The following is a 21776-nucleotide window of genomic DNA, read 5'->3' on the forward strand; positions in this document are numbered from 1 at the left end:
TGCCCGATCGCGGGGGGAGGGTGCCAGATCGGGGGGGGGGGGGGCGCTCGTAAATCGAGCCACGCTCGGTTTCCGAGGCGCCAATTTTGCAAATGTTTTTCTCGTCTTGCAAAACACTCGCAAACCGGTGCACTCGTAAACCGAGGTACCATTGTATACTTTTAATTCAGCCTTAAATCTAGTGTAGGAGAACTCTAGTCTTCAACCCACGAAAGAGATGGATCAACCACCTTTAAGATGGTGTGTCCAGTTGTTCCCAAACATATCATAGGGAACGGTGGAACTGCCAGAAGATTTTATTGTAGCAGACTGCACAAGAGCACAAGGATTAAATAAATTGGCTTAGAAAATTTCACGGCTTAGAATCAAGATATTTAAACAAGGAGCCAACGTTCTCCTTTCAGTAGTGGAGTTCATGGCCATATTTTCTACTTTAAGTGAGCATTATTTTGGGCTAATTGCATCCACCTAATAAAAGATGAATTTAAGACCTTCCCAACTAATGAATGAATCAGAATATGCAATGCAGCTCATGTTCAGAAAAGAACAAGAACGTAGCTGTCTTAGAGCACAGTAAAGCTTCTTAGCAATGCAAAAATCTGAATATCAAAATTCAACTGATTACATAAAACTACTCCTGAGACCTTGACTGTGTCTTTTATTTGAAAAAAAAAACCCACCCCAAAACAACTCATTATTAAGTGTACCTGTAAGAGGTGGTATACTTTCCTGGAAAAAAAAAATCATAGCTTTTGTTTTGCTCAGATTCAATTTTAAACTGTTCAGAGCAATCCAGTCATCAACCAACTCAGTTTACACGAAACAGTCTGGAACTGGGTATGTAAGTCAAGGAGGATTAGAAACTGGATGTCGTCTGCATACATAAACATGCTGAATTCTAATGTTTGTAATGAGGACAAACATCCACTGAGTACTAGGTAAATGCACTTACTGCAAGACAATAGTTCAATTTTTGGCTGAAGATGCCAGTTTAATTTGGAATACTGCATTTATGTACTGGAATCACCAAACATAAATATCCTCCCTCTGCTGGGATAATACACAAATGCCAATATTCAGTAATCCTGTTGGTACACACTTGGCAAGTTTTGTGCACTTTATTGAACACAATTAAGCATTATTGTGCACATTTTTATACAAAGAACTCTATGATTATATCTAGTTCTAGCCTATATTGGCAGCTCAAAGTTTAAACTGCATTAGTGACTTGACTTCTAAGAAGAGAGTTGCCCATATTACAATGGTTCCCAACCCTGTCCTGGAGGACCACCAGCCAGTCGGGTTTTGGGGATAACCCTAATGAATATGCTTGGGGCAGATTTGCATGCCTGCTACCTTCATTATATGCAAATCTATCTCATGCATATTCATTAGGGTTATCCCCAAAACCCGACTGGCTGGTGGTCCTCCAGGACAGGGTTGAGAACCACTGCTAAATTATTTACCCCAGTGCAAAGTGGGGTACTAATGGGATTACTGAGTATCGGAGTTTACTGGAATGGCAGATTTATTTGGTGTCAGGTCAAAAGCGCGCCGGGGCAAAGGCGCGCCCAGACAATTGAGCACAGCGCGGGGGTGCGCTCCGAAGGGGGTGTGTGTGGGGGGAACCCCCCTACTTTACTTAATAGAGATCGCGCCGCGTTGTGGGGGGTTGTAACCCCCCACATTTTACTGAAAACTTCACTTTTTCCCTGTTTTTAGAGAAAAAGTTAAGTTTACAGTAAAATGTGGACGGTTACAACCCCCCAAAACCCCCATAACGCTGGCGCGATCTCTATTAAGTAAACTGGGGGGACTCCCCAACAAAACCCCCCGTCGGATCCCCTAAAAACTGTAATTTTCTTCGGTGCGCGCCTCCGTCTTGCGCTCAGTTGTCGGCGCGCGCCTTTGTCTTTCGCAGGGTTGTCTATGAACCGATTTATTTATTTAAAAATTTTGTATACCGCCTAAATTTTAAGCGGTTTCCAAGTATAAAACATTAATAAAATTGCATTATCAACATAAAATCCTAACCAAGAAATCTAAATATCACATACGTCTTTTTCTGCTACCTAGATATAGGCAATTACAGACAGCTGGGTTAGTAGTAATTTCTTAAAATTATTGCTTAAAATATTCTCTGCAGCATCTAAATGTAGGCATCAACGAACTGGATTTTTAATCATTTCTTAAAATTAATGCAGTCACTACATCATCTTAAGTGTCCTGACAAGGCTTTCCACATGGACACCCCAGCCACCGAAAACATTCTGGATTTTGTAGCCACAACTCCCCTTTCCACGTTCGCTATTAATTTCATGCCTCCCTCTGATCTCAATACTTTTCTAGTTCTTATACCTCCCACAAAGTTTGAAACCAGACAGGGGCTAACCTGTATACAACCTGGTGCACTATAGCGTACCTGTTGTTTCACAGGTAACCAGTATAGTTGTTTTAAAATTGGAGTGACATGTGGCATACAAAAATGAAGATACCAGGCAAGTACATTCAGCCAAACTGAGCATACCAACACCGAAACTCATTCAGCTTGCTGCTAATTACAAATTTACCTCTATTACAACTTTGTTGGAAAAAAAAAAAAGACCAAAGATATATTGTACTAAAAAATATATTACATTTTTGATTTTCTAAAGAGGTTTTCTTTTGCACTTCATTTACCTTTTGCCTTTGTTGGATTCTGATGGAAGACGGAGGAATCTACTTCCGTGCGACCAGCTCGGGCTTGGCTTGTGGAAATGCTGAGCTTCTGAGTGGCCTCGTCCCTATCAAGATACAAATTAGGTTTTTCCTTTTTCATTCTTTTCTAATGAATGCTCCAAAACTTCTGAATGACATCCCTTACATGCATAACAAAACCAAGCAAAGTCTAACAGATAAAGAATGTCTTCTCGCTAGACTGTCTTATAAAGGCGAATCTAAGCAGGACTCAAATGAAAACCAGAAAAAAAACCCCAACTCTGCAGAATGAATAGTTTTATGAAACCAAGCAAACATCAAAGCAAACATCAAAACAGCAGAAAACACTGGGTTAAAGAAATGGAACATGCAGAAGGAAAGAGTAGAGCCCAAAAGCCATGCAGCCACCACCTGATTACCTGAGAATATAAGCAAGGTAGCTACTGTGGCTCTTGGCTGACCTGATGGTGCTCTCTAGCGAGGCTGTAGATTCACCAATGGTAGTGCGATATAAGTTTGGTTCCTCCATATATGTGTTGTTACAATTCAGGGAGCGCTGATAAGAAGAATGAGAATATTAGCATCTGTTCGAAGTAGTTATTTTTTCCAACCAGCCAGTGACCTGGGAACTGCAAACGAAACCATGCCCGAAAGGAAAGTTGTAAACCATTTTAGGGTTTCTAGTGTGTTATCAGAAATCAAAACAATTCAAATCATAACTTCTTCAAGAAAAAAAAAAACACTTCAGACTCATATATATGTAAAAGCTGCATCTGTTTCAAGAGGAAGACTGAAGTGGTTTCAGGAAGGGATCTTTATGAGCTGGTTTGGTAAGGTACATCCTACTTGCACACACATTTTAAGTTAAAGGAAAAGGAGATCAATATTCAACAAGAATCCTTTTCCACACAACTCGTCCAAGTCTCGATATCCCGCCTATCATAAAATGTCTAAGTGCCTTACAATTGAAAAAAGAAAAAGATTGTGTTAAGGGAGGGGGAGGGTTGTGTGGGGAGGGGAAGGGGAAGAACTAAAATAAAAAGAAGTACATAAAGGAGGAAAAATTCCCTTAAAGAATTAACTTTCCCCATTTTTTTTTCTTAGCTATTTATATAAGATATTTAAAATTGCATAAATAGCTAAGAAAAAAAATGGGGAAAGTTAATTCTTTAATTTTTATTATTGTAAACTGACTAGATACTTGTGATGGTCACTTACAAATTACAAATAAACTTGAAACTTGCAGGAGATTCAGCGCTATTTAGCTGGCCAGGAATGGCTCTCGGCCTGCTGAATAGCACATAGAAAGCTATCCGCCGATATTCATTGGGAGATTGCTGGCTATCTCCTGCTGCATATCTTGTTCGGTGGATAGTTCGGTGAGCGGCTAAGTTGTGCAACACAGCTGGTCACCATCAAATCTTCATCAGCCGCCTGCTCTTAACCCTCTCACAACCCAGTTTCTTTCTAATTTTGCTGTGCATCAGAAGCACAGGTTTCTCCATATTTTTCCTGGTGTGGTATGTAAATAAGGGCAGCAAGAGGTGTGTGACCTCACATGCTTATTTCCTGTTCGGTTGACAAATTTTATATAATTTATATCTAAAGACATATTTATACTCAAACACTCTCAGCAAAACAACATAAAGTGCTGAGAATCTTGTGAGTATTCATAATGATTTTACAATAGCAAAAAAAAAAAAAAGATCCTACACAGAGAGACAGAAATTAGATTCCCCAAGGCCAGCAAAGGGCTCTATTCAAAAGCTTGCAAGCTAGATGACTGCCTTCATAAATATGTTTCCAGGCTGATTTCTTACAGTTAACAATGTGGCTCTTGTTGTTGTTGATTCATCTGGAAAAGCCTTCTTTCCAGTTAAAGTATTCTTCAAGTGCTTTCGAACTTCTTTGTTAAATACACAGTAGAAAAAGAAAATGAAGACCCCCTGGATTGTCAAATAAAAAAAAAAAATACAAGTTACACACCAGAGAACTGCTGATTCAAAGGAAAAGTGGATTTATATGCAACAGTACAACTAAAACAGTGGCTACTGCGTACAGCAGAAACGATACCTCTAACATAGGTGGATTTATATGCAACAGTACAACTAAAACAGTGGCTACTGCGTACAGCAGAAACTATACCTCTAACATAGGTGGATTTATATGCAACAGTACAACTAAAACAGTGGCTACTGCGTACAGCAGAAATGATACCTCTAACATAAGTGGAATTATATGCAACAGTACAACTAAAACAGTGGCTACTGCGTACAGCAGAAACGATACCTCTAACATAGGTGGATTTATATGCAACAGTACAACTAAAACAGTGGCTACTGCGTACAGCAGAAACGATACCTCTAACATAAGTGGATTTATATGCAACAGTACAACTAAAACAGTGGCTACTGCGTACAGCAGAAACGATACCTCTAACATAGGTGGATTTCTATGCAACTGTACAACTAAAACAGTGGCTACTGCGTACAGCAGAAACGATACCTCTAACATAGGTGGATTTCTATGCAACAGTACAACTAAAACAGTGGCTACTGCGTACAGCAGAAACGATACCTCTAACATAGGTGGATTTCTATGCAACAGTACAACTAAAACAGTGGCTACTGCGTACAGCAGAAACGATACCTCTAACATAGGTGGATTTCTATGCAACAGTACAACTAAAACAGTGGCTACTGCGTACAGCAGAAACGATACCTCTAACATAGGTGGATTTCTATGCAACAGTACAACTAAAACAGTGGCTACTGCGTACAGCAGAAACGATACCTCTAACATAGGTGGATTTCTATGCAACAGTACAACTAAAACAGTGGCTACTGCGTACAGCAGAAACGATACCTCTAACATAGGTGGATTTCTATGCAACAGTACAACTAAAACAGTGGCTACTGCGTACAGCAGAAACGATACCTCTAACATAGGTGGATTTCTATGCAACAGTACAACTAAAACAGTGGCTACTGCGTACAGCAGAAACAACTGGAATGGAGGAGCAGCTCGGTGGTTAAAGAAGTGGGTTGTGAAGCAATTGAGCCATGGTACAAACTTCGATTCTCTTACCGAGACTCATGGAGTGCACTTTTATAAGAAGGGCACCAACATTTAGGTACCAAAAATGTGTACATATCCAGAATACCTGCATATATGCACATATCTACATGTAAATGCCAATATACCAGCTTCGTGCTATTCTATACTCTAGCACTTAAATGTGATAGTGTGTACTTGAAGATTAGCGTTCAGTTATGCACAAAAATTACAATGTAAGCAGAGGCGTATTCAGTGAAAAAAGAAAAGAAACCTAGCTATGAAGTACCTAGGGGGGTATTTTACTAAGGCGTGCTAGCCGATTTAGCGCGTGCTAAATGCTAATGCGCCCATTATATTCTATGGATGCGTTAGCATTTAGCGTGCGCTAAATCGGCTAGCGCGCCTTAGTAAACCCCCCCAAGTCCTGTACTCTAATCCAGTGGTTCCCAACCCTGTCCTGGAGGATCACCATGCCAATTGGGTTTTCAGGCTAGCCCTAATGAATATGCATAAAAGAGATTTGCATATAATGGAAGTGACAGGCATGCAAATCTCCTCCAAGCATATTCATAAGGGCTATCCTGAAAACTCGATTGGCCTGGTGGTCCTCCAGGACAGGGTTGAGAACCACTCCTCTAATCTGCCCTGCATATTCTTTGCATGATACCTTCAACTCTTGCAGTTCTCTCTCTGTCCTATTTTGATTTGGCTTTACAAGGAAAGTCTCACTCCATGAAATGACGACAATAGTGAAAGTTTTAGGTGTCTTATCTTACACTGCATGTATAACTCTATGTAACATGTATAAATTCTATGTAGCAATATGCTGCTTATAATCCGCCTGGAGTGCGTTTTGAGGAGATTCCAACGCATCAGAGAAAAGGCCCTGCCGGGGCTGGCCGCGAACAGCCTGTTTTGAGGCTGCCTCCTGTGACTGGCTGCGCCGGGTAAGGAAGGGAGAGAGGGAGTGAGCGAGGGGAGGTTCGCGGCTCATGATGCCACCTGCTTCTGCCACTAAGGGGCTTGAGGGAGGAAGCTGGGCTTTGACGCTCAGGACCGTTGCCACGCTGGTGCTTCAGGGTGAAGGTGGTGGGGGGGATTGAAAATGTGTTAGACATGGTTTCTAAACACACTCTAAATCAGTGGTCTCAAACTCAAACCCTTTGCAGGGCCGCATTTTGGATTTGTAGATACTTGGAGGGCCTCAGAAAAAAATAGTTAATGTCTTATTAAAGAAATGGCAATTTTGCATGAGGTAAAACTCTTTATGGTTTATAAATCTTTCCTTTTGGCTAAGTCTTAATAATAATATTGTAATTTATAGCTAAAGAGACATAGGATCAAGAAACTGTTTTAAGAACATAAGAACATTATTTTACTTTTGTGATTATGATAAACATACCGAGGGCCTCAAAATAGTACCTGGCGGGCCGCATGTGGTCCCCGGGCCGCGAGTTTGAGACCACTGCTCTAAATTAACTAGAAAAACAGTTATCCGATATCCACCAATCCTCATGGTTGCTGGCTAGCTGGGATTCTACTGTGATTTTACATTATGATTTTATGAGTATATATGGTTTTGTTACTTCTTGCACCTTTTATATGCATTTGTGTATATATAAATACTCCAATTTCACCATTCTCCTACATGGAATTCCCTTTGGATCCCTTCTAATTGTTACTATGCTTGTTGTAATTTATTTGTTAAGTTGATTATTTCATATGTTGGTGTTTAGCATGTTACCCTTGATGCAGCACTTGCCAGGGTGAAACTTGCTCCACATCGGGTATTTTTAAGGACTTTCTAAGTTGGATTTTCAATAAAGAACTAATTTATACATTTGCTTGGGATATGCTCATCTTTGTGTCCTCTGTTCCTTGTAGGGTTCATTCTTTAAAGGGTGCCTAACTTAATTGGCAAAATACTCTTAGCCTCAATAATTGTTTAAAAAAATGTAATTGGGCAATAGGTGCCTATCCAGTTCTTTTTTTTTTTTTAATTCTTTATTCAGTTTTTAACAAGTGTACAATATTCAATCAGATAATTCGTACAAAACACTTGACATTCTAACAATTTTTGTCAAATGCATATAAAAAAGACCCCTCCCCCACCCATCCCATTCATCAGGAATAAACCCATTAAATCACATAACATACCTCCCCATCCCCACATTAAATATAGTCCTATGTAATAAAAAGTTCTAACTGAGTGTTTCTATGTGTGATTCTCCAAAAACGCAGATGCCTGAAATGTAGGCCTTTACAACCCTCACCTACATTTCAGGTGCCATAGGCACCCCTAGCCCCGATTCTGTAAACGGTGCCTTAGTGTGACTGACATATGGTTGGCGCCTTTTTTTAGGTGTCGTTTATAGAATCAGCCCTCGTATGTACCGTTATCCCAGGACAAGCAGGCAGCATATTCTTAACACATGGGTGACGTCACCGACGGAGCCCTCGGTACGGACCTTTTTAACTAGAAGTTTCTAGTTGGCCGCACCGCGCGTGCGCGAGTGCCTTCCCGCCCGACGGAGGAGTGCGTGGTCCCCAGTTTCTTCGTTTCCGCGGAGCGAAGAAGACGCGTGTGTTTTTTCAACGGCCGTTGAAACCACTTTTTTGCCTTCCCGCTCGCGCTTTTTTCCTTATTTTTTCTTTCTTTACCTTCGGGTTTATTTTTCTTTGATTTGCAAAAAAAAAAAACAAAAAACTTTGATTTTTCCCTTTTTTCTTTCGTTTTTGCCCCGGCGGGGCCTGTTGCCAGTATACAGGCCTCGGGCTTCGATTTTGCGGAGGCTATCTTCCCCTTCATGCCCCCGCAGGTCGGTTTTAAGAAGTGCCAGCGGTGTGCACGCCCGATCTCCATAACTGACCCACACAATTGGTGTTTGCAGTGTCTGGGTCCGGAGCATCGGGCGGACTCCTGCACCCGCTGTGCTACTCTTCAAAAAAGAACCCTTAAAAACCGAAGGATTCAGCAAACTCTCCTCTTCGGCACCGAGTCGGCGATGGACTCCTCACCTTCAACAGCGGTACCTCAAAAATCGGCACCGTCGTCCTCGACACCGACCGACCCCGCATCGGCGTCACTGGCGCCAGGTAAGCCGGCTAAGAAGCCTTCCTCTTCCCTCGAGCGCCCTCCAGCTACGGTGGCGACACCGTCCCTACCGGCATCGCACCGGTCCCGCAAACGCTCCGCCCCGATCTCGGTGAGTGCCTCGTCATCGGCCTCCTCATCGCCGGGGCGTGGAGCGGCATCTAAGGAACCGAAGAAAAAGAAAGCGGTTCCGATGCCACCCCTAGATGACCGTATCTCGGCCATCTTAAAGGCTCAACTCCAAGAACAGTTGAAGAAACAACTTGAACAACTGTTGCCCACTATCCTGGCACCGCTCCTTCCGGTACCAGACCGGCCCGAGCCCCGTACCGAGCCCCCGGTGTCCACCCCTTCGGTACCGGTGAACACATCCATGCCGATCCTTTCGGCCCAACAACTTCAGGGTGATCCGGTGGTTCATTCTCAGGCCACATTGGATCCTCCTCGGCACCAGGCGGCACGGCACTCTTCTCGGGACCGAGATAGACGCCGGTCGTCCTCCCCTGGTACCGTTTCGGTGCGCTCTGGAAAGTCCTTGTCCAAAACTCGCCATACCGCGCCCTCCACCCCGGTGTCTCGACATGCACCAGAAGTCAGGGACCCTGACTTATGGGAGGAAACTCCTCTCGGTACCGAGGAGGATCCCTCCTCATCTGATGAGGAACCATCGGCACCCGATGCCACCTCTAAACCAGAGCAGTCCTCATTTTCTAAATTTCTGAGAGAAATGTCTGCTGCCCTGTCCCTTCCTCTGGAATCGGACTCAAAAAAGTCTCAAGCCTTTCTAGAGGCTCTAGACTTTGAGCAACCTCCTAAGGAGTTCCTCAAGCTTCCCGTGCATGACATTCTACGGGAAACTTTCTACAAAAACTTGGAAAATCCCCTCACGGTACCGGGAGCCCCCCGTAAACTGGACAACCTTTACCGTGTCATTCCCATTCCTGGATTCGACAAATCTCAATTGCCCCATGAGTCCCTTCTGGTTGAATCCACCTTAAAAAAGACTCAGGGCTCCAGTGTCTATGCCTCTACCCCTCCTGGCAGAGAAGGTAAAACCATGGACAAGTTTGGCAAGAGGCTTTACCAGAATGCCATGCTTGCAAACAGGGAAAACAACTATTCCTTCCATTTTTCCTTCTATCTGAAACATTTGGTCCAACAACTGTCTGCCCTCCAAAAGTACCTTCCTGAGCGCAAGGTCCCGCTATTCCAACAGCACATCTCTGGCCTTCTCCAAATGCGCAAGTATATGGTCCGCTCGATATACGACTCCTTCGAGCTCACCTCTCGGGCCTCTGCCATGGCCGTAGCCATGCGTCGCTTGGCCTGGCTCAGAGTCTCCGACCTGGACATCAACCACCAGGATCGTCTGGCCAACGCCCCCTGTCTCGGGGATGAGCTTTTTGGAGAGTCACTGGATTCCACCACCCAGAAACTCTCTGCCCATGAGACCAGGTGGGACACCCTGATCAAGCCGAAAAAGAAGGCACCGCCTGCCCGACCCTATCGGCCACAAACATCTTATCAACGGAGGTTCTCAGCCAGACCACTCAACCCGCCTCCCCAGCAATCTCGGCGACCCCGTCAACAGCAACATCATGCTCAGGCTCGATCTCAGGCCACTCAACCCTCTAAGCCTTCTCAGCCTGCTAAACAATCTCAGCCCTTTTGACTTTTCTCTCCAGGGCATAGCCAGTCATCCACCCTCGCTACCTCTTCCACAACCAATCGGAGGTCGTCTCACCATATTCTCCAGCCGTTGGGAGGTCATCACATCGGACCAGTGGGTCCTCAACATCATCCGCCACGGCTACTCTCTCAACTTCCAGACTCTGCCTCCGGACAACCTTCCCGTAGAGTCTGCTTCACACTCATCTCAAACCCCCCTCCTCCTGAGGGAGGTTCAATCCCTCCTCCTTCTCAATGCCATCGAAGAAGTACCTCCAGATCAAAGGGGTCAGGGATTCTACTCCCGCTACTTCCTGGTCCCCAAAAAGACGGGAGACCTCCGTCCCATTCTCGATCTAAGGGACCTCAACAAGTGTCTAGTCAAGGAGAAGTTCAGAATGCTCTCCCTTGCCACGCTTTACCCTCTTCTTTCTCAACACGACTGGCTATGTTCCCTGGACCTCAAAGAGGCCTACACTCACATCTCCATCAATCAGAATTCTCGCCGCTACCTACGGTTCCAGGTACTGCACCACCACTATCAGTACAAGGTGCTACCGTTCGGCCTAGCTTCCTCACCCAGGGTCTTCACCAAGTGCCTTATAGTGGTAGCGGCCTTCCTCAGGTCTCACAACCTCCAGGTGTTCCCCTACTTGGACGATTGGTTGGTGAAAGCACCTTCATCTCAACTCGTGCTACAAGCCACTCATCACACCATCTCTCTCCTCCACCTCCTGGGGTTCGAGATCAACTACCCCAAGTCGCACTTGCTTCCCACCCAGCGACTTCAATTCATTGGAGCAGTTCTGGACACCACGCTAATGAGGGCCTTTCTCCCCTCCGATCGCCAGCGGACCCTGCTCCTTCTCTGCCGTCAGGTACTCATGCACCCCTCCATCCCTGCCCGACAGATGATGGTCCTACTGGGTCACATGGCCTCGACGGTGCATGTCCTTCCTCTGGCACGTCTCCACCTTCGTACGCCTCAGTGGACTCTCGCCAACCAATGGTCACAGACTACAGATCTTCTTTCTCATCCCATCTCTGTGACATCATCTCTTCAGCAATCTCTCCAATGGTGGTTGAACTCCTCAAATCTTTCCAGGGGTCTACTTTTTCATCTGCCCCCCCACTCTATGATCATCACCACCGATGCGTCCCCCTACGCATGGGGAGCTCACCTAGGAGATCTACGCACCCAGGGACTTTGGACCCCACAGGAGCGTCGTCATCACATAAATTTCCTGGAACTCAGAGCCATGTTCTACGCCCTCAAGGCTTTCCAACATCTTCTCTGCCCTCAAGTCCTCCTCCTGTGCACAGACAATCAAGTCGCCATGTACTACATAAACAAGCAAGGCGGCACCGGATCTCGCCCCCTTTGTTTGGAGGCTCTGCGCATCTGGACCTGGGCCACGGACCGCAATCTCTTTCTCAGGGCGGTCTATATCCAGGGCGAACAGAACTCTCTGGCCGACAATCTCAGTCGCATCCTTCAACCCCACGAGTGGACGTTGGACCCTCCGACTCTGCTCTCCATCTTTGCTCGATGGGGCACTCCGCAGGTGGACCTCTTTGCAGCACCTCACAATCATCAGCTGCCCCAATTCTGCTCCAGACTCTTCTCTCCTCACCGTCTGGCCCCGGATGCATTCCTGCTCGATTGGAGGGATCGGTTCCTGTATGCCTTCCCTCCGCTTCCTCTGATGTTGCGGACCTTGTCCAAACTCCGCAAAGACCACGCCACCATGATTCTTATCGCACCTCGGTGGCCTCGCCAACACTGGTTCTCACTCCTGCTCCAGCTCAGCTCCAGGGATCCCATTCTACTTCCTGTGTTTCCTACTCTACTTACGCAACAGCATCAGTCTCTGCTACATCCCAATCTGTCTTCGCTCCACCTGACAGCTTGGTTTCTCTCGGGCTGACCTCTCCGGAGAATCTATCTCAACCGGTCCGCCTCATTTTGGACGCTTCCAGGAAACCGGCCACTCTCCAGTGTTACCATCAGAAGTGGACCAGATTTTCCTCCTGGTGTCTCCGGCATCATCAAGAACCCACCTCCTTAGCGGTGGAAACTGTCTTGGAATATTTGCTCTCACTGTCCAACGCTGGCCTCAAAACTACCTCCATCAGAGTCCACCTCAGTGCCATCACTGCGTTTCATGAGCCTATTCTCGGAAAACCCCTCACGGCTCATCCTCTGGTTTCCAGATTCATGAGAGGACTCTTCAACATCAAACCGCCTCTCAAGCCTCCTCCTGTCGTCTGGGACCTGAATGTGGTTCTCTCAGCTCTCATGAAACCTCCGTTTGAGCCTCTTGCCACAACTTCTCTCAGGCTTCTTACCTGGAAGGTGCTTTTCCTAATTGCCATCACCTCTGCCAGGAGGGTTAGCGAACTGCATGCACTGGTTGCCGACCCACCTTTCACTGTTTTTCACCATGACAAGGTTGTTCTGCGTACCCACCCTAAATTCCTTCCCAAGGTGGTCTCAGCTTTTCACCTCAACCAGTCCATTGTGCTGCCCGTCTTCTTCCCTAAGCCTCACTCGCATCCTGGGGAACAGGCGTTGCACACGCTGGATTGTAAGCGTGCCCTTGCTTACTATCTTGATCGTACCAGAGCTCACCGAACAGCCCCTCAGCTCTTTTTGTCTTTCGACCCCAACCGTTTGGGTCGTCCTGTCTCCAAACGGACACTTTCAAATTGGCTTGCTGCCTGTATTGCTTTCTGCTACGCTCGGGCCGGTCTCTCACTGGAAGGAACTGTCACGGCCCACAGAGTCCGAGCTATGGCTGCTTCTGTGGCTTTCCTCCGCTCCACGCCCATCGAGGAAATCTGCAAGGCGGCCACTTGGTCCTCAGTTCACACGTTCACTACTCACTACTGTCTGGATGCGTTCTCCAGACGGGATGGACACTTCGGCCAATCTGTGTTACAAAATTTATTTTCCTAATGGCCAACCATCCCACCTCCCTCTTTGTTAGCTTGGAGGTCACCCATGTGTTAAGAATATGCTGCCTGCTTGTCCTGGGATAAAGCACAGTTACTTACCGTAACAGGTGTTATCCAGGGACAGCAGGCAGATATTCTTACGTCCCACCCACCTCCCCGGGTTGGCTTCTTAGCTGGCTTATCCTAACTGGGGACCACGCACTCCTCCGTCGGGCGGGAAGGCACTCGCGCACGCGCGGTGCGGCCAACTAGAAACTTCTAGTTAAAAAGGTCCGTACCGAGGGCTCCGTCGGTGACGTCACCCATGTGTTAAGAATATCTGCCTGCTGTCCCTGGATAACACCTGTTACGGTAAGTAACTGTGCTTATTTGCCAGCGTATAAGACGACTTTTTAGTACCTTAAAATCCTCCCCAAAGTCGGGGGTCGTCTTATACGCCGGGTACTGTTTACATGCCCTTGTTGCATGCACAGCCGGCCAGGTTCCCTTACTTTTGTGGCACTTCCCCGACCGACCGATAACAGCCCGGGTCCGACAAACCTCCCTGCCCTTAACCGCGAATCTAAATTACCTTCTTACAGCTGCTGTAAGGAGGTAATTTAGATTCGCGGCTACAGGGCAGGGAGGATTGTCGGACCCGGGCTGTTATCGGTCGGTCGGGGAAGTGCCACAAAAGTAAGGGAACCTGGCCGGCTGTGCTGCAACCGGGGCGGGGCGGCCGCCCCTCTCTCTTGGTACCGCGAGGCTACTCTCCTTCTCCTTATCTGCCCTGCCTGCAGCACAGAGCCGAACGGAAGTCTTCCCGACGTCAGCGCTGACGTCGGAGGGAGGGAGGGCTTTGTTTAAACTTTGTTTAAGCCCTCCCTCCCCTCCGACGTCAGCGCTGACGTCGGGAAGACTTCCGTTCGGCTCTGTGCTGCAAGCAGAGAAGGTAGGGAGAAGAAGAGCTGCGTACATCCAGAAAACTGAGCATCCAGCCCCGCAGGAGCCCCGCGACCCTCGGAGGCGTCCCCACGGGATCCCCGCGACCCTAGGGGCGTCCCCGTGCAGCTCTCTAATGCTGTTGTCGGTCGGTCGGGGAAGTGCCACAAAAGTAAGGGGACCTGGCCGGCTGTGCTGCACCCGGGGCGGTAGAGAAGGTGTGCGGAAGAAGGGGTAGTCTTATACGGCGAGTATATAACAAAACTCTATATTTTAACTAAAAGTTGGGGGGTCGTCTTATACGCCCAGTCGTCTTATACGCCGGCAAATACGGTATATTCATAGGTGATAGTCTGAAAACCTGACTGGCTAAGAAAACTGGAACGCTCTTCCGGAGGCTGTCATAGGGGAAAACACCCTCCAGGGATTCAAGACAAAGTCAGACAAGTTCCTGCTGAACCAGAACGTACGCAGGTAGGGCTAGTCTCAGTTAGGGTGCTGGTCTTGACCAGAGGGCCGCCGCGTGAGCGGACTGCTGGGCACGATGGACCACTGATCAGCAGCGGCAATTCTTATGTTCTTAATCCCCCAGGACAAGTTTGGAAATCACTGACATACACATTTGGTCTAAGAAACACTTATTTGCATATTTTGTTTCTCCTGAAAACCAACTTGGTATGCAATGCTCAAAGGGCTGATAACTACTCCTGTGATTTAAAGTGATGACTGATTCAGCATTCCTTTCTGAGCAAAGTAAGGGGAGAAGTACTGTTGCTTCCAGCACAATAGAATAAGCAGCAATGGCTGGTGTTTTAATGTTACAAACAGGGGGGGTAAAGGCTGGTATACCTCAAAATGTAAATAATGACTGGAATATACTGGATGTGGCTGGTCCAGTAATTGTGGCCCCCAACAGTTAAAATATTCCCACAACAGTCATTCCAACTTATTTTTAACCAGAATATTTTAGAACACCAATCCAGTATTTGATTCTGCATTTGGGCCTGCACTAGGATTTTAAAATTTCACATTTTTTGTACCTGTCTGGAAGCCTCTTACTGATTTCTCTGAGGTCAGGGAGCACCTCACTCAACTGCTGTAAAGTATTGGCTCCCAACCTATCCCATCAACTCCCCAGTACATACTATAGAAAAGACAACTGTTCAACTTCCAGCAGCCAAGATATGAAGGAGAAGTGTAAGAACATACGAATAGCCTTACTGGATCAGACCAATGGTCCATCCAGCCCAGTATCCTGTCTTCACGGAGGCTAATCCAAGTCACAAAAACCCAAATAGTAGCGGAAATGATGCATTCTACCTGTAAGCAGCTGAAGATGGCAAACAAATAATGAAATGTCATGACATCGCTGTTCACCGCCAAGAGCCCAAATAACCAGGTGCTACTAATCAAAAGCAGCAGGAGGAAGGCTGTTCTCAGCACAGAACTAAATGGAATCAAAAGAGCAGTGTTATAATCACAAGGACAGACTAGTTAGAAGTGACCACTGGTTTGCTGGTCCTGTAATATTTCAGTGGGATCATTATCGCATATGATTTTTTATTGTACCAATTTAATGCAATACTGGGCACAAATCTGGGATACTGTTTCCAATGTATTCTATAGAAACTATAATTCTTCGATCATCCATTTCCACAATTTGAGTATCAAGAGACAATAATATAGCAAATGATCCAGTGTCCCTATATCAAGATTGTCCAATCATCAAAAACGCTCAAGGTCAGCCTTAGGAAGCTATAAGGGAATTCAGATTCCACTTATTTCATTCGAAATTGGTGGTGGTATTCTTCATTATTCCCTTTATAGTTTTCCACCTTTACTTCTATTTATTTCAAGTTTTTTTTTCAATTGTTTTAATTATAACTATCACTTATATATCTTAACTTATTATTTCAGCATAACTTAGCTTCTGTCATTGCAGGTTTCCCTTCCCGACGTGTTTCGCCTATCTTTCTCAAGGTTGGAGGAACTTTACATGAAGTTAAACTTTCCCATCAATATCTGCCGCTGGCGATCCAAAAACCTTTGGCATCTTTGGATCGCCAGTGGCAGATATTGATGGGAAAGTTTAACTTCATGTAAAGTTCCCTGACCTTGAGAAAGATAGGCGAAACGCCTCGGGAAGGGGAACCTGCAATGACAAAAGCTAAGTTATACTGAAATAATAAGTTAAAATATATAAGTGATAGTTATAATTAAAAAATTGAAAAAAACTTTAAATAAATAGAAGTAAAGGTGGAAAACTGTAAAGGGAATAATGAAGAATACCACCACCAATTTCGAATGAAATAAGTGGAATCTGAACTCCCTTATAGCTTCCTAAGGCTGACTTTGAGTATTTTTGATGATTGGACAATTTTGTGAATGAAATTGAGTTAGAAAAGTTTGAAGGATGGCCTATATCAAGATGACAGTGCCAGCATCTATTAGATTTAGAACTGTCCAACCTCTGTAACCTAACCGGGGTCCAAAAAGATCTATGTAACAAGAAAAACTAAGTCTGTCTCATAGAAGCTGATGCTGTACATCTCATCCTCCAATTCCAAATTCGTGGCCATTGAGAAGCAGAAATCTGCTGCTTTGTCTCAATACTCCAAATATCCTTAAGACTAGTTTTTGGCTTTTTATTCAAAAATTCAGATATCAATTTATACCACTGGGCAGCCTGATGTCCCAGGAAATCCATCTGGAAGCACAGGATCGGCACGCTATACTGATCTTTTAAATTACGCCATTCAGGGAACCTCTTCTGAATGGCTTGCTTCAACTGCAACCATTTAAATGTTTGAGACTTAGAAATATCGAAAGACTGTTGCAGTCGTGAAAACTCAAGCATCCTCCCATTTGACATCACATCATCTAACGTGCGTATACCTACCTGCATCCAATGCTTCCAGATGACTTTATATCCACCAATTTGAATCTTGGAGTTCGACCATAGGGACTGGCATGTGGATTGATGAATCAGAATCGGTTTTAAATTATTTATAAAATCTAATGTTTGCCACGTGGAAACTAGAATTCTATTGTCCTTATAAAGTCTAGGCATCTTGATACTCAACACATGACTCAAACGCAACGGAGACAGGAGTTGCCATTCCAAATAAAGCCAATATTATTCTACTCATTCTAGATTGTTTGACCTTATGATAGCCTTGGAAAAGGTCAAACAAGGACAGACTAGTTAGACGTGACCACTGGTTTGCTGGTCCTGTAATATTTCAGTGGGATCATTATCGCATATGATTTTTTTATACATAATCATTTGCTATCTTTTGTCAAAACATGGGTAATCATGGATGCATACCGTACTCATTTTTAACCTTGTAATATATTCTTATTCCTATGGTGAACTCTCTAATTATTTATAGATGTTTGAGCATCGTAATATTATTGCAGTTATAATTAATAAAAAGTGACCACTACAAACAACAGAGCTCAAGTCTTGAGCCTAGTTCACATTCACCCTGCTCTTTATGTCACTGCCATCACTTCTGCATATGAATACAGCTTCCATCCGGAATGTATTATGAACATAAGGATAGCCATACTGGGTCAGACCAATGGTCCATCCTGCCTAGTATCCTGTTTCCAGAATGGCCAATCCAGGGACCTGGAAGAAACCCAAAAAAGTAGCAACATTCCAGATTACCAATCCAGGTCAAGCAGTGGCTTTCCCCATGTCTTCCTCTCATGTACTGGCAAGGAAGAAATGAAATTTAATTTGAAACCTGTTCTACTTATCATATTTAGTTTATTCATGTCAAAAGGTATTTATTTGCCCATGAGGGCAGACACTGAAGATCTGGTTTTCTTTGATTGCTTTTGTTTTCTTTTGCAGTGTTAACACTTAGGCCCCTTTGTACTAAGCCGTGATAGAGATTTCTACTGTGGCCCGGGGTGCTAAATGCTCCAATGCTTATAGTAGCATTTAATGTTTCAGGCTGTAGTAGAAACCTCTACCACGGCTTAATAAAAAAAGGAGGGGGAGAGGGGTTAATAATTTAATCTTACACTTACCCTATTAATCCTGTAATACTAAACAAATTCAATTTAACAACCACATTAAAAAATGCAATTTTTCCAGAACATTTTTTCATTTGGAATGAAAAATTTACTTTATAAATTATAACCGTCTTATCACAAATGGCTATGTACAGTACTCCCCTGAAATTCACTTCGCCTGTCAAAAGGCAGGGGAGGCAGGAGAGGGCAGCTGGAGTGCCGGCGGGTGAAGAAAATCGCTCGCGGTCTGCTCCGACCACCTCTTCCTGTAGTAAAGTTGGGTTACACCAATCAGGAGCTGCTTTGACATGCCCGACTTTACTACAGGAAGAGGGGGGTCGGAGCAGACCGCGAATGAGCGAGTCTGCCATTCGCGAACTCGCGGGGGTTACACTGTAAACACCTTTCAATCATAACTGAACTTTAGAATTCTCAATTTCCAGTGGCAGACAAAAGCACAATTAAATGACAATTTTATGAACATTTACCTACCAGCTAAGTCGAGCAAAACAAACACACTGTAATATGTAAAGAAGCCAGCCTAGAGTTATCCAGAAAACAGGGGCATTTATACAGGTGGGCCTGGGTCTCTCCACTGTTGCCTCAGGCCTAACCCAGCAGCTGGAACATTATCCCTCAAATTCTATAAATGGTGCTCAAAATTGCGCATGGAAATTGTGCACAATTTAATTACCGTATTTTCACGTAGATAACGCGCACCCGTGTAAAACGCGCACACGGGTATAGCGCGTGGGAAACACACATTTATGTAAAGAAATTTTTATATACCGCGCTCACGGGTATACCGCGCATGCCGCCCCGACTCTCCTCTGGCTGCCCCGACTCTCCTTTCACCCGCCCCGACTTTCCGTTCACTGCCCCGACTCTCCTCTGGCTGACCCGACTCTCCGTTCGCTGCCCTGACTCTCCTCTGGCTGCCCCCCCTTGAAGTCCTGTCCCCCCTTGAAGGTCTGCCTGTCCCCCCTTGAAGTCCTGTCCCCATCCTGAAAGCCTGATGCCCCCCCGACGCCCGATTCATCATCCGGAAGGACCGCTCGCACCCCCACCGCTCGCACTCCCACCCCGATGGACCGCTCGCACTCCCACCCGAAGAACCGCTCGCACCCCCACAGCCTCCCCCCCTCCCCCATGGAGAAGCTGTCTACCTTGTTTCCGGATGCCAGTGAGCCCAGCTGCTTCCTCTGCCGGCGGTCCTGCCCCTTCTCTGAGCCCTGCGCTACGCTGCTTCCTCTTCCGGCGGTCCCGCCCTTTCTCTGACGTCAGAGAAAGGGCGGGACCGCCGGAAGAGGAAGCAGCGCAGGAGGGCTCAGAGAAGGGGCAGGACCGCCGGCAGAGGAAGCAGCTGGGCTCACTGGCATCCGGAAACAAGGTAGACAGCTTCTCCATGGGGGAGGGGGGGAGGCTGTGGGGGTGCGAGCGGTTCTTCGGGTGGGAGTGCGAGCGGTCCATCGGGGTGGGAGTGCGAGCGGTGGGGGGTGTGAGCGGTCCTTCCGGATGATGAATCGGGCATCGGGCGAGGTGGGAACTACCGTATTTGCCGGCGTATAGGACGACTGGGCGTATAAGACGATCCCCCAACTTTTAGTTAAAAAATAGAGTTTTGTGTTATACTCGCTGTATAAGACGACCCCTTCTTCCTTCTCCACCCCTTTGTATTCCCCCATGTGCTTTCAGCGTTCTTCTCCCTCCTCTGTCTTCAAGTGCTTTCAGAGTCCTTCCCCCCCCCCTTCTCTACCGCCCCGGGTGCAGCACAGCCAGCCAGGTCCCCTTACTTTTGTGGCACTTCCCCGACCGACCGACAACAGCCCGGGTCCGACAAACTTCCCTGCCCTTAACCGCGAATCTAAATTACCTTCTTACAGCTGCTGTAAGAAGGTAATTTAGATTCGCGGCTACAGGGCAGGGAGGATTGTCGGACCCGGGCTGTTATCGGTCGGTCGGGGAAGTGCCACAAAAGTAAGGGGACCTGGCCGGCTGTGCTGCAACCGGGGCGGGGCGGCCGCCCCTCTCTCTTGGTACTCTCTCTCTCCTTACCTGCCATGCCTGCAGCAGAGCCGAACGGAAGTCTTCCCGACGTCAGCGCTGACGTCGGAGGGAGGGAGGGCTTTGTTTAAGCTTTGTTTAAGCCCTCCCTCCCCTCCGACGTCAACGCTGACGTCGGGAAGACTTCCGTTCGGCTCTGTGCTGCAAGCAGAGAAGGTAGGGAGAAGAAGAGCCGCGCGACTGAGTACATCCAGCCCCGCAAGTAAGGGCATGTAAACTGTACCCGGCGTATAAGACGACCCCCGACTTTGGGGAGGATTTTAAGGTACTAAAAAGTCGTCTTATACGCCGGCAAATACGGTATGTAAAAAAAATTTTATATAGCGCGCTCACGCGTATAACGCGCAAGGTTATGCACGGTTTGTAAAATCGTGTATAACGCGCGCGTTATATGCGTGAAAATACGGTAAATAATGAGCCAATCTGCACCAATAATTGGACACTAACAATCAATTGTTGGTACTAGTTGGCAACAATTTTAATTTGTGTGTGCATCTTGCTAGACACTATTCTATAAAGACTTGCATGTAAATTTTTTAGCGTGCGACTGAAAGGGGGTATGACCATTGGAGGGGCATAGGTGGGTCAGGGTGTAGAATCTGGTAGATTTGCACCTAATTTAGCTGCAAGGATTTATACCGGGTTTCGGTCGGCATAAATCCTTGTGCCCAAAATGGATGTGTATCTGGCACTAAGCACTATTCTATAAATGGTGCCCAGCTTGGAGTGCTATTTATAGAATAGCACTCAATGTGCATTTTATTTGATGCCCAAATTTGGGTGACGTTTACCAAATCTAGTCCTATTCATGTAGCTGGCAGGGATCCCCAAGCCTCTCCTGGTGAAGACATCTAGCGTCCACCCTCCCCCCCCCAATCAGCAACACCACTTTGAGCTCTGAATGCAAAGTGTTGCCGCTGACCTCTGTACTTTTCTGAGGGAGGTGAGGGGGGTGGTAAATGCCAAATGTCTTCAGTATGTGGGGCTTGGGAATCCCTGCCAGGTGAGGTATTTTAACTGTTAAATTTGGTTGCAAAGTAGGGGGGGAGAAGGAGGGAAAAGGAAATGGGTGCCCATATGTGTCACCTATTGGCCTTCCCCCAAAACTTTTTCTGGCTAAGCTGCTGTCAAGAGATAATGTTAAATCTTCTTTCATGTCCAATCCCTTTATGCTGTAGAGTTTGCAAAGGGGTTAATATTCAGTGGGACTTACCCAACTGGGAACGATTCCTACCTGGATAAGTTCTGCTCACCAGGTCCATACCTGGATTTCCAATGGCATCCGGGTAAA

The 21776-nt window shown here is 46.2% G+C and overlaps 1 protein-coding gene across 3 annotated transcripts in view; it reads right to left on the minus strand.

Annotated features, from left to right (window-relative positions):
• The window catches only part of CELSR1 (cadherin EGF LAG seven-pass G-type receptor 1), a 332485-nt gene that overhangs the window by 15065 nt on the left and 295644 nt on the right, over positions 1 to 21776 (minus strand). For 2 of the 3 annotated variants that reach the window (XM_033957924.1, XM_033957923.1), the window contains exons 28-31: positions 15716 to 15842; positions 4518 to 4643; positions 3117 to 3253; positions 2680 to 2783 (exon numbers count right to left, since the gene is read on the minus strand). In XM_033957924.1, the coding sequence (XP_033813815.1) occupies positions 2680 to 2783; positions 3117 to 3253; positions 4518 to 4643; positions 15716 to 15842 (494 nt within the window). The remainder of the gene's footprint in view (positions 1 to 2679; positions 2784 to 3116; positions 3254 to 4517; positions 4644 to 15715; positions 15843 to 21776) is intronic. The other variant, XM_033957925.1, reaches the window with a different exon arrangement.

The sequence above is a fragment of the Geotrypetes seraphini genome, chromosome 9, assembly GCF_902459505.1.
Source record: "Geotrypetes seraphini chromosome 9, aGeoSer1.1, whole genome shotgun sequence".
Classification (NCBI taxonomy): domain Eukaryota; kingdom Metazoa; phylum Chordata; class Amphibia; order Gymnophiona; family Dermophiidae; genus Geotrypetes; species Geotrypetes seraphini.